Source organism: Tinamus guttatus, unplaced genomic scaffold (genome assembly GCF_059628265.1).
Source record: "Tinamus guttatus ecotype Peru unplaced genomic scaffold, ASM5962826v1 Tinamus_guttatus_pri_ptg000242l, whole genome shotgun sequence".
Classification (NCBI taxonomy): domain Eukaryota; kingdom Metazoa; phylum Chordata; class Aves; order Tinamiformes; family Tinamidae; genus Tinamus; species Tinamus guttatus.
The window spans coordinates 5,576,290-5,588,742 of record NW_028288776.1 but is presented as its reverse complement, the minus strand read 5'-3'; the positions used below and the strand labels follow the sequence as shown (position 1 = coordinate 5,588,742).

General features: G+C 42.7%; 1 protein-coding gene across 1 annotated transcript in view; it reads right to left on the bottom strand.

Annotated features, from left to right (window-relative positions):
• The window catches only part of PTPRF (protein tyrosine phosphatase receptor type F), a 272,958-nt gene extending 268,753 nt beyond the window's left edge, over positions 1 to 4,205 (bottom strand). Inside the window, 1 exon segment of the mRNA XM_088526108.1 lies at positions 4,082 to 4,205. Coding sequence (XP_088382234.1) covers positions 4,082 to 4,188 — 107 coding nt within the window. The 5' untranslated portion in view covers positions 4,189 to 4,205.
• Between the last annotated feature and the right edge of the window lie 8,248 nt (positions 4,206 to 12,453).

Genomic DNA, 12,453 nt, shown 5'->3' with positions numbered 1-12,453 from the left:
TAGAAAGTATGAACAGAGAAAGTATGAACAGTACCAAAAAAAACGGTAATTTCCTATGCTACTATTTTCTATTTTCCTACTGGAAAAATCAGGACTCAAAGGAGTTTGCTATCATGTAGTTGTTCAGCAGAACAAACCTAGTAATTTCAGGCATCTTTGGAAACACTCGTTTTGCCCAGGACTGTGCAATTCAAAGCACATTCATGCAGTAGGCAGTGCAGCACCTGGAAAACCCACGGCCAGTGTCCCAGCTGGGACACGAGCTCTTTGCTGCTCTCAGCAGCGCGTAGCTAACTAAGGGTGCTGCCATGGCAGCCCACGGGCACCAGAAACTCCATGCGTATTCATACCCTTTTTTAAAATTTTAATTTGTAAACCCATCCAGCTCTACTTCAAAACAGAAGCCTAACCAATACTGGATGGTTTCAACCAAGCCTATGCTGATACTAGATAGAACGAAACCAAGTTAATTAGAGTTAAATGTATCCTCAAAGGAGATCCCAGCACCAAAACTTCTTATGCACATTAACTTATGTAGCATGTATTTTTAATGAGTTCAGCACTTGTCTCGGGTTTAAGAAACACACACATGGTGTGGCAGCTATTCAAATCCATTGCGCCAGAGTGCTAGCAAGTGCTGACTAGGTGGGATGACAAACTCACATTGCCAGTTATGGTGATTCTGCCTTTATTGCCTCACCTGCAGATAGCTCAAGTAATTAAACAGGTAAAGTGACAACACAAAAGCCACATACCAATATGCTGATTATATAATAGAAAAGGAAATTAAGACCAGAGGGCTAATACTTACATTCAACTTTGCAAATACGGTTCAATATTGTCATACTGCCAGCTTCTGCTGATACTGTTTTTCCTAAAATACACTTTTGAAAAGGTATATCCATGCAGAGTAGTTAAAACATACAGCTTCAAAGCAGAAACGAATTTTACTAGTCCAAATTTGTAGCCGGGAACCCCACCCTTCCCTCTCCACACGTATTCTCCAACACATCCTATGTGAAACTAGGTAAATCGCCCACAGTCCTGCCCTTTGGGCACCAATATATTAAAGTACTCCAGTCATTTGAGAGATAAAAGGGCTTGTAAAGATTCCATGGCAATTCTCATATTCCAAGTCCAAAAACCCATCTACAGCCATACGTAAGGAACGCCGAGCTATGTCAGCGGGTTCAGCTGATAACCTTTGGAGGCTGTCATTTAACATACAGCTAGAAAATATTGCTGACCAAATTAAAGTGAAAAGTAATGGGTAATTCATTGTTTTGCATTAAGCATTAGTGCGTTGCAGCCAATTCAGTGTAACACACAATCAAATCACTCTGAATTGCATAAGCTTTGTGCCAGTGTGTTGTACAAATACATAACCTATATTACAGAAAAGCCTTTAAATGAGAACATGTTATCACAACACATTTTCCAAAATGTAAATCAGTTCAAAAATAAAGAGATTCAAAGAATAAGATGACAGTGTTATCTGATGACAACTGTGCCTCTATTTTAGTCAGAATGAAGAAAACTAACCATGTGCAGAAGTCTGTTTTAACTGATTTCAAAATGTCCAACTTTCACTGGTAATGTTGCACATTAAAAAACAAAAGTGCATTTTTTCTAGCAGTAACTATTTCATTTGGAAAATAATGGTCTTTTTATTTCTTAAAGTAATTTCCACTTTTCCAAGTTTAATAACTTCAGGATTGTAACATGAAAATCAAAACTTAATGTATTTCTACATATCCCTGAAAGAGTGACCATACAACATTTTTAGCTTAAATTAATGTCAGAAGAACGCTTCAGGATGTAATACAGTCTCCAAAATCCTGAAAGCTTAATCTGAATTCTGCTAATCTAGGTTACAGTTTATCTTCAGGGGTTCTCCTGTAAAATCATTCCTTGATACTTTAGATTCAGCTTGACATGATTGAAAAGGCATCTTTATCTTTCTTCTCCCATTCATTTGGGCAGCAAAAGGAGACTTTTCTTGTGGGTTCTCCTGCCTCCCAATCGGAACAGATGGACTTTATTAAAGAAATTTTTTTTTAAAGAAAACCCTACAGTTAAACTCTGACCTAGATCAGTGAGATTCTGCCCAATTTATGCAGTTAAAACAAAATTACTTTAGAAGATGTTATTGCATGCCACTCAGACCACACTTTCAGTGCATTTTGTATGGGCCAGGTCTGTCACATTTTATTTACAGGAAACCTGAATTTTCAGTAAGAGCAGCAGAACGACTTTTTGGGGTCAGCTGAAAACATGCATAACTTAACAAGAGAAAAAGAGAGGGGGAAAAAAACCAAACAACCACAAGAGGCCATTGAAGAGCAGTGCTTGGCTGAACAACAGCGTGACCAGAGCCAACAGCTCAAGTCCTGCACCTGCTCCAGCACACTTCTGTTTCCAGGTGTAGCCCCAACCAGATTGGCAGTAGCCCCTAAACTCTGTGAAACACCAGGCTCCCAAAACCAGTCCTCCTGTTTGTGCCATCTCCACACAACACGTCGGGCCGCACGTGCCGCCCCGGGTCCCGTCACACAACAGATCGGGCCGCACGTGCCGCCCCCGAGTCCCCTCTCCACAGGGCTTGCTGGGCGCCCGATCCAACTCCCTCCGCACCCGAAAGGCCGGGCCCCAGGGGCTCGGGGCCTCTCAGTCCTTGCTCCCCTCCAGCTTCGCTCCCCAGCCGCTCTCACCTCCCCAGGACCACGCGGGCGCTGCTCTCCAACACACATGCACAAGGACATACCCACCGCCTAAGTGCTTCAATTTCCACTTAAGCAACAAGACCAGCTCCTGGTTTTAAAGAAACCTTCTTCGCTTCATCCATCGGCATCTTGGCTAATGAGTTTTAGCTTCCCTTCTGCTCTCCACAAACACAGGGCTGAGTAATGCATGGCCTAATTGACTGCTAAGGTCACTGGCCAGCTCTTTAATCTTATTTAGTACACTTTGAGACAGTTCATGAGTCATTAGGGCTTAGTTCTTGGGGACACAGAGGCACGTAATATACATTAATAAAGAGCATAAATATCATTCTATGTGTGCATTTTACAGAGCGCAAAATTAGAAAGCTGGCATTAAATATTTCTTTGCAGTGTTATCATTTTAATAATGTTGCTTATTTTAATAGACAATAAAAATATTTAATTGTGAGAGCCTGCTGGTGTCTTCATAATTTGTAATGTTGCTGTAGCTTGAAAAAAATTTTAAGGCAGCAAAAGTCATACTTTACATTCAAACTTTAAGGAAAAGAAAGGCTCAAGGGAGAGCTAGCTTAAAACATCCTTACTTGAAGGGGAGAAAATAAATTCAAGTTGTTATTCATGAGAGTTGAATTTATGAGGTAAGTGATAACTCCATGCGCACACATGTGTCAGAAACTTTGCGATAGTTTTGAAAGGAATCAGCACTACTAATAAGGCACCAAAATCCGATTTCTGGGAGAATCTGGGAGCTCAAAGCTGAACATTTTATCTGGCTTGGAAAGACCTTTGAAAAATGAAGTTAAACAGTAATCATACATAAATGTGCTTGAGAAACTGTACACCTGTCTTGACACGAATCAGATTTTTGCATGGATGATGAAATTCTTGGCATTGCTTTAGGTGATTGAGATGGCATTAGCTTAGGCAGAGGAGGAATTCAACAACCACAAGCCCAGACAGGTAGGATAAAGGAGTTACTGACTCAAAAAAGTATGACAGCTTATCTGTTTAAAGTCTAAACACGTTAATGATTTAACATAAACAGATCTGCTGATATTTTTAGAAAGGCATTTCAACTCGTAAGTAACAATGTTAAAAAAAGGACATCAGTAACACTAGTCATACTTTCCACAAGTCCTCCCAGCCCCTTGCAGACTGTTTGTACAAAAACTCGGAACAGGAGACAAAAAACAAGCCCCAAACCACCACCCAAAGGCAGGTCGCTGGGGTTTCCATCAGGACCATAAACAAGCTGCCAGGATTTTGACTGCTGCCTGGGCCAGGAACTCCTCCTGCAACCTTTTGTGCACTTTGCCTCAGTTCCCAGTCTGTAAAACGTAGTGATAATGTTTTCCTACCTCACAGGAACATTCTCAGAATAAATCCATAAATGCCTGGGAGACACTGAGATGCTGCTGTGACAGAAGCCATAAAAACACCTAGAAAAAAAACAAACAAGTCTCATAAATGACCACAGCAGCAAAGAAATTCACATACAAAGTAGGAAAGGTTAAAACTTTACTTAATGACATGAGTTCTCCATCCTGGGGGAAAAAAAAAAAAAAAAAAAAAAAGTGGTTAGGTCCAAGCACATAGTCCCAATCCAGATTTATAAACAAACAAACACAAACTGACCTCAAGGGACAATTTCCCCATTCCCACTTCGACACCATCCCATCATGATAACCCACTGCCACACACCCCCGCGACAAGCAAAGGGGGCTCCTTCCCACAGCCCCAGCCCACTCATAAGCACCCTGAGCGCCACGAGCTCTGATCAGAAAGCTACCAGCTTCCAAAGCATGGATGTTTTTCCTCAGTTTCCATATCTGACACCACATCTTCTGATTTTCAGCCTAACATTTATTCCCAAGTTTTTATCCACCTGTTTGCAATCTAACATTGATCCTGTAGCTTACACGCTGATCAGTGTTTGCTTCCCTGGTGCATTTATAAAGAGGAATTATTCCAGCTCCCTTTCAGTACTCATTTACCACCCAAATCGAGCTCTTTGTGTTCTCGCAGTTGGGATCTCCATTCTTAGGATTATCTTTCTTTTTTCCCCCCTCCCTCCTCTTTACCCCACTTTGCTTCCCCCCTACCACACACATGCACAGTCACACTCGTGACTCACTGTCATCTTGTGACTATGTAAAAACCAAAACGTGGTTCTCCAGCATTTCCAATTGGTTATCTCCTCCATCCCACTCATCTTGGAGCAAAAAAATCTCTTATCAATTCCTCCTAGGCCCATGAGCTCAAATGCTAACGCTGATATGTCCTATTTCCATTGCTCCAGGTCTCAAGTTTCTTCCATGAGGCATCTCAACCCTTTGTAGCACTGGCCGTGCCTCTCATCTCTGTTGTCCTTTCAACACTGTGCTCGATGACATTTCTCCCAGGTTACCAAGAATGTGCGTAATCTCCCCCAAAGCAGAGTTACGTTCAGCCTCAGTTCAGCTAGGTAACAGACAGTTTGAGCGTGATTATATCGTTAAGCGTTCTCCAAAGTGAGCCGAACGACGACCGTCCTCAAAAGGATAAATGATTCAAAATTATGCAAATGGCTGAAATGCATTACTTGGCCTTTATCATTTACAAAACTACTCTTTTTGTACACAATTTCAGTACTTTTCAAAGAGCATGATAGCACCCTGAAATCAGGGTACTTGACAGTTGCTGTGTCACTCCGACTCAGTGCTGAGACAGAAGCAATGCCAATTCACTCCAACTCTGAAGTTTTAAATACAGCTCAGACAACCCACCAGCTTGCTACCAGAAAAGGAACACATGTACCCATGTGCACCCGTGGACCCTGCACCTACCCTCTAGTTCATGCTCAGCTCTGAGACTCTGCCCAAGCGGAGCTCACCCAACCAGCAAAACCCATTCCCTTCTCTGGGAAGGGGGCAGCTCACTTCTCCCAGCCCAGGGGCCCAGCCTCGGAGCGGGACGGATGAGCGCCAGAGCGGCACAAGGGGATTGGCAAAAGCTCAACCCTTCCATTGGCAGGGGGCCATCAAACTCAGTCATATCATGAAATCTCAGCATAGGGAATGAGAAAACGATCACCTTGTCAAGGACTTGCTTCAGTGCAAAGCTGTGCTTTATTAACCTTCACAAATAAATATATTATGCAATTTTATGTTATGCAGCATTGACTTCAATGACTCTGTAGCAGTGCTTACTCTACTGTATTTACTTCTAGCACACATTTGCAAGGTTTGCTGCAGTTGTTCTTCAGACTGTGTTCCTGCCCTAACTCCTGAGGTCCTACCCTGTCAATACCCACTCAAAATACAGTTCTGGATGTTTTTTTCCCCCTCCAACTTTGACCATGCTGTCCCTCTTTCTTCATCCTCTGCAAAATCCCTCATATGCTGCATGTGGTAAATTCTTTGCCCTTGTATACAGGACTCCAGTCTTCACCCCCCAGCATCTCTCGCTCAGTTTTAGTGAGTAAATCCCACCTCCAGTTATCTCATACTGTCACACTCCATCCCTCAGGTCAGTATTTAGAGAGAGAGAGAGAGAGAAGGAAAGAAGAAAAAAAAAAAAAAAAAGAGGGGCTAAATGCCACCTGGAACTTTTTCCAGTCTCTCAGGGGCTTGAGGAAAGCCCTCATTCAAACACGCACCCAAAGCTTTGATGCATTCCTTGAAATGCTCTTCTTCAGTCAGATGCAACCGAAAATCTGGCTATGCTGCATGACACCTCCACCTCCTCACCAGGCTGTGTCTCACCAGCTCCCATTTCTCCCTAGATGAACTGAAACCAGTTAATGTCTCATCTGAGTCAAAACAGCTTGGGTTAGAAGATTTTGTGGGCAGAAACAATGTTTTGATTCTGTTTTATACAACACCTTGCCCAGGCCCAAGGTTCTTGAGGACTAAATAAGGACTCCAGAAACCTGTTCTCTTCCTTCCCCCACCACTAACATGAAGACCATTTCGGTGCTGTCTCTTTTTACCTTCTTCATCAGCTAGTCTTTGTTGCTAGAACGGCAATCACATCTGAGTGGAATTCATCCAACAATAAGTGGTTTGTTAAATCCCAAGACACGTTATCTACAGAGAAGGATACTTAAGCTACTTAAATGGCAACCCTTTATTAAATGCATTAAAATGCTTGAAATTTCTGCAAGCCAACAATTTATATTAATTTCCTCTTGTACAAGTATCAATCTCTGCTGCTAACTATGATATTACTTTTTATGCATTTCTTTGGTATTTATTTATTTATTTTTAGAAATCCTAGAGAATTTTCTGCAATCATAGTACTTGTAATTTCATCTTCCATGGTATATGTGTACTTACTTCAATAAAGCTCCCTTCACACACCCCCCCCTAAAAAAACCCACTTAAGTAGGTTCTATATTTACGCAGTAGGGACAGTTGTAGTCAACTATTCTCCAAGATGCCACAGTGGCCCTTGTGCAACAAAAGGAAGGACAAACATCAAAAACCTTTTCTGCACCAAAAATATTAAGATGGAAACAAAGAGCAAAGAACTTCAAGGTATATTTAGAAAATACTCTTAGTCAAACCAAGTACTATATAAAATGCAGTTTAAAACCCAGGAAAATCCTTTGCACAAGAGGAGCTGTTCATGTGGAAGTGATCTCTTAAGTTCCAAATTACTTCACTTATGTTGGTCTGATGCACATATATTTAAAATTTTAGACATTCAGTTTTGAATGTCACGGCCAGCTTTACAAAAACAGACACTGAGCTTACACAGAAAGGCATATAAACACTGGATTGTTGCTCTTTAGGATTAGACATTAACAGAAAAACGTATTCTGCAGTGACGAAAGTGGCAATGGCAGTTCACCGGAGATAAACTCTTCCAAGAGGCACGCTACAGTCTCCATCATACTCATTTAAGCTGCTAGAGACTACAGCGACTGATAACACACCAATAGCTTTTTAGCACATTAAATTACATCCTTCCCTTTTAAAAACAACAACACAACAGAACCAAACACAACCAAAACGATGAACTCGATGCCAGCCAGCAGACTCTGAAGAACTCCGCATCCCGTGTGCCAGGTGCAATATTCCAAGTATCCCTACATGAGCCTGGGACGAGCAAATGCTCAGCTCCCCTGCTGACCTCAAATCCTTCGGACCTAGGAGCAGGCGCACAAGGGGCAGAGCTTTTGCCATTTCTACAGCTTCTGCACACCAAGTACAGAAGGGAAGACAAAACATTTTCTGAAACTCTTCAAAGGTTTTTTTCTTAATCTAAGTGACAGTATTTACCAAACACGCAACACCAGCAGCCACGAGCGATTCGCATGGCACTGAAGAGCAGCAAGGAAGGCCTTGCAGCCTGGTGAGATCCCATGCTGTTTGACACTGCACGAGGCACTGCGAGAGGCCAAGGAAATCTGCAACTCATCACAAGAACATGGCAAATTGTGAAAAAAATGGTATTGCAGGGTTAGCTGCCTAGGCAAAGCTCTAACAGAGCTCCATAAATACCCCAATCTAACACTGACAGAGGTTAAAAACCTATTATCTCTCCCCAACGACAGCGCGAACATATGTTCAAGCGAACACCCCACCCCACCACGCTACAAAGTAGATTCTGCTCTTTCAGCTCCACAAACACAAACCACAGGGAGCATTTTAAATGAAAGCATTACGAAGATTACATTAGGCAAGTTTGATCTACTGTAAAACGCTCACACACAACATTAAGAGGGAGAACAACCTTTAACACCTGCTTTCTCTTCAAACATAGCATTATCTCTGTGCATGGCTCGGCTCCTAATGGGATGAAATCTCAAGCTAAATTGCAAGGCTTACTCCACCAGCATGGAATACTTGAAATGTTTGGGACCTAGTGGCCCACTGCTACCAAACTGAGGAGCACGCTCAGCTCAAAGGCAGGCGCCGCGGAGCCGCTCGGTGGCTGCCTCCCGGCTGCGCGCAGCGGAGCGGGCTCCCGCCTCAGTGTGAGGTGCTGTGACACGAGGGGAGACACGGCAGCTGGGAGAGGATGGCGCGCTCCGAGCAGCGGCAAAAACCATCGCCATAAATATTCACTCGCAGACTGATTTGTTTTCTTACCAATGGCACATTGTTATTCACAAATATTAATTAGTCTCTAAATACCACCTGTTACTCAGCCCTCCCCTGCCTATTAGGATGCCACGAGGATCCCTCACTTCAGAGCGGCGCGCCACTGAGATTTAATGATGTTCCAGCTCTCGTGACTTCCACGCTCATTTGGCTGCTGGGAGCAGCGGCAAGGAGTAATCGCTTCCACATGTCATTCCACATCGACCTCTCCAGAGGATGAAGAGAGCGGCATTAACGGACTCTGAAGGGAGCTCGGCCCAGCCTGCCGCCGAAGCGAGGGATGACAACCTCACCATTCCGTCTGTGGAGTCAAGAGAGGTTTGCGAGTGCCCGACTTCTAAGACCTCAGCAAGGAGAGAGGGTGAGCTCAAGAGCTGTCTCCCACTGGAGGCAGGGATGTTCCCAGTGCAATTGCTTGCATTTCCAGGTATCATTCGCATTATAGACAGAGCTCAGGCACAGGGAATGGCACGTCACAACTCTCAGTGTAACAAGCAGCAGTATAATAAATTACAGTCCGTGAAAAAGAAAACTGTCAAATAGCTAGGCCATTTTCTTTAGACTTCTGAAAGGATTCTTTGAAAATCAGAGATAGAAGTGTAGGCAGACAGCTAACACAAGGTACACTGGATACCTCCTTCCCATGAGGAACCAAGAACATGCTCGCTTCCTTTCCTAACTCAGTGCCTCACCTGTAACCAGCTCTATGCATCACCCACGACTTGGGAATGCTGCGCAGCACACTAATGAAATGCCTATGTTGGCAGCACACTCAGGGGCTGAAGAACTAATGCACAGGAATGCCCAAATACCAACGTGGCTCCCTCCACAGCCTGGATGCAGAATCCCTCAAACTCTGAAACCCAGCATCCTGGTGGCTCTCAAGAGCAGAGGAGGAGGGAAGATCAGTTTCATCTCCATTAACGCAATACACACAAGCCCAAGCAGCCCTCACGCAGGGCTCACACCCAGCCTTGCTGCAGGAGACGAAGCAGCTAACACGACGCACGAGCTATTCAGAACATCTTCGCACAACACCAGATATCTCCTACAAAGTACATGGTCTGACATTTCAACAGTACAGGTCAGTCTGAAGTATTTCAACTTACGCATCTTATGGATCATGCTATCAGCTCTACAGAACAGCACAAGTAACTAACAGATTTTACGTGGTGATGAGTGTGGGTTGCTGGAAAATGACACCCATATGCTACCTTGTCTTTGTCGAGTATGACACAAGGGAGATGGGGCAAGTGCTTGCTATCCTAAAAACCTTTATGAGGATTTAATACCAAGACAACTCCGCAAGAGTCCCTGTAGACAGCAATAACTCACAGCATTAACACATTTTTTCGCAAGTTTGTTTAGCCTTGTTTCTAAGTTCCAAGGATTGTAAAACTCAAATGGGAATGAAGAAAGTGCCTAAAAATCATTTTTCCAAGTCACTAAAAAATACATTGCTAAATCTCTCAGAAACCCAAATGGCTAAAGCAGAAATTCAGATTTACTACAGCCGTATTTAGCTCTGCAAAGACTAATTTGGAAATCCTTTAAGAGTTACTAATATGGTATGGCAAGAGATACTTAACTCACTCAGTGTCTAGGGCTACCTTTAGCAAATATCTGGCTTACAGAAATTGGAAATACAAAATAAACTGAAACAACATTCAGCAAGTCAGTGAGAAAATTGATTTAAAATATAGAAGCATCTAATTTGCACACTTTCAAACTATATTGTTCTTAGCTATAACTAATGTCAAGGCCTCTTTTGCTTTAATACTAAACAACAACCAGAGTCTGTTTTCCTGAATCATATATTCATTTATTCAAGAACTCTGTGGTTACCTAGAGGATGTGACATAATCAACACATGGCTTCTTCAAAGGCTAAAATGGAGCTGGACAGAACAATTAAGAAAGAGAGAAAAAAACCACACACATTCATGATTTCAAGTTGTCCCCCCCCCGGCCCCCATGGAAAATGCAATTCTGGGTAACGAGAGCTCTCAGCTCAGCAATCCATTTCAGACTTCCACGTCTCCAAAACAAAAGACAGCAAAACACGCGATTCAAACAAAGGGCTAGTTAGGCCATGGAGAACCAAGTCACCATTGTATAGAGGAATTTCACACACTTCAGAAGGGCTCCAAAGGGCTGCACTCAAAAATCCTAGGCATCTGGCTGAGATAAAACCTGCTTCCTGCCTGCTGCAGCAAGAGCATCTGCTAATACAGACACTTGACTTTGGAGTTTCCGAGCTGAGTAACTTGGCATAATTAGGCGCTGACAACATTGGAAAAGTGATGAAACTGAGGCAGAAACCATATGTTATTTCTTCTTGCACCACTGGACAAATATTAACAAGGCTCTTTTACCATGCCAAGTCATATGACTACTTTCAGATATGGAAGTTGGTATTTCCTCCTTGGCTTAAGCGATTAAGACCCTGCATATCCCAGACAGTTACACAAAGAGTGTCTGAATACTGATGTGCTGGTGGCCCTTCTAATTGCAGATCCATCTGAGAGCAAAAGCAGGTGAGCATTCAGCACCACACAAAAGACCACTAGCATGCATGTTTTTTAGCCAAAACGAAACTACTGGAACACACACGTCTTTGCCGAAACTTCTGTAGCAGTTTTCTGAGAAGACAAAAAAAAAGTGCTTATAAATACTTGTTTTCCTGGTAGCTTCCTACAAAAGATTACCCATTATTTTGTCAGTATGTTCTCAGAAACCAGTGGAGAACATGGAAATATGAGTTCTGGGTATAAAGCAGAGACCTCTTCTCACCATGAAACCATTTCAGACGCTCCAACTCTGAATGATCTCTCCTCCCTACAGAGCCAAGAATGACTAATGTTGATGAACAAGTTGCAGAAATGTCCAAAGAGAAATGACAGCTCCACTATCCCACTTGTATGAATTCTAGGAAACTGGCTCATGTTTTGCCGTCTTTGTGGATCTCTAGTAATGGGAAAAATTCATGCCCAAATGCCTAAAAGACCAAGAATATCAAAGCTTTGTATATGAGTTCACCAGCAGGCACAGCTGAAAATTGAAGATGCCCATTTAATTGTGTCCTTGTACTCCAATGAGAGATTCAGGAGTGATTCTGCTGTAGGGAACTCAAGGTTTCACCAGAAATTTTACTTCTGACCACCACAAAGTCGCAATTTCTACTGTATTATATACTTCATATTATATATAAGATAAAATATATCTTTACTAAAACAAGATAGTTCCTGTAGCATTTTCAATATTGGCTATAGAAAAATTGTAATCACGTTTGAAGAAAAGACTTTTTACCCTGTCTATACTGCTACATGGAGGGGGACTAAGTCTCTTCAAATACATCCAACTACTGTTAAGATTTTATTCACGGACATCTCACCTCCACAACCAATTACTGGCACATGAACAAAAACAAGGGCAACGTGTACCACAGGGGCATAGCCAGGGAAATACAGCCCATAGTTCTTCAAGTATCAAAAGGCAGCAGCTTCATCATTTTGCACACCAAACTAAAGGCTTTTCTGTGCTTCAGTGGTACTGAAACCATCAGCTGATGGACCACCACAGGAAAAAGCTTCACGAATGACGTGGCTGAAGTTGCACACCTAGGGTCTTCATGCAGCTGAT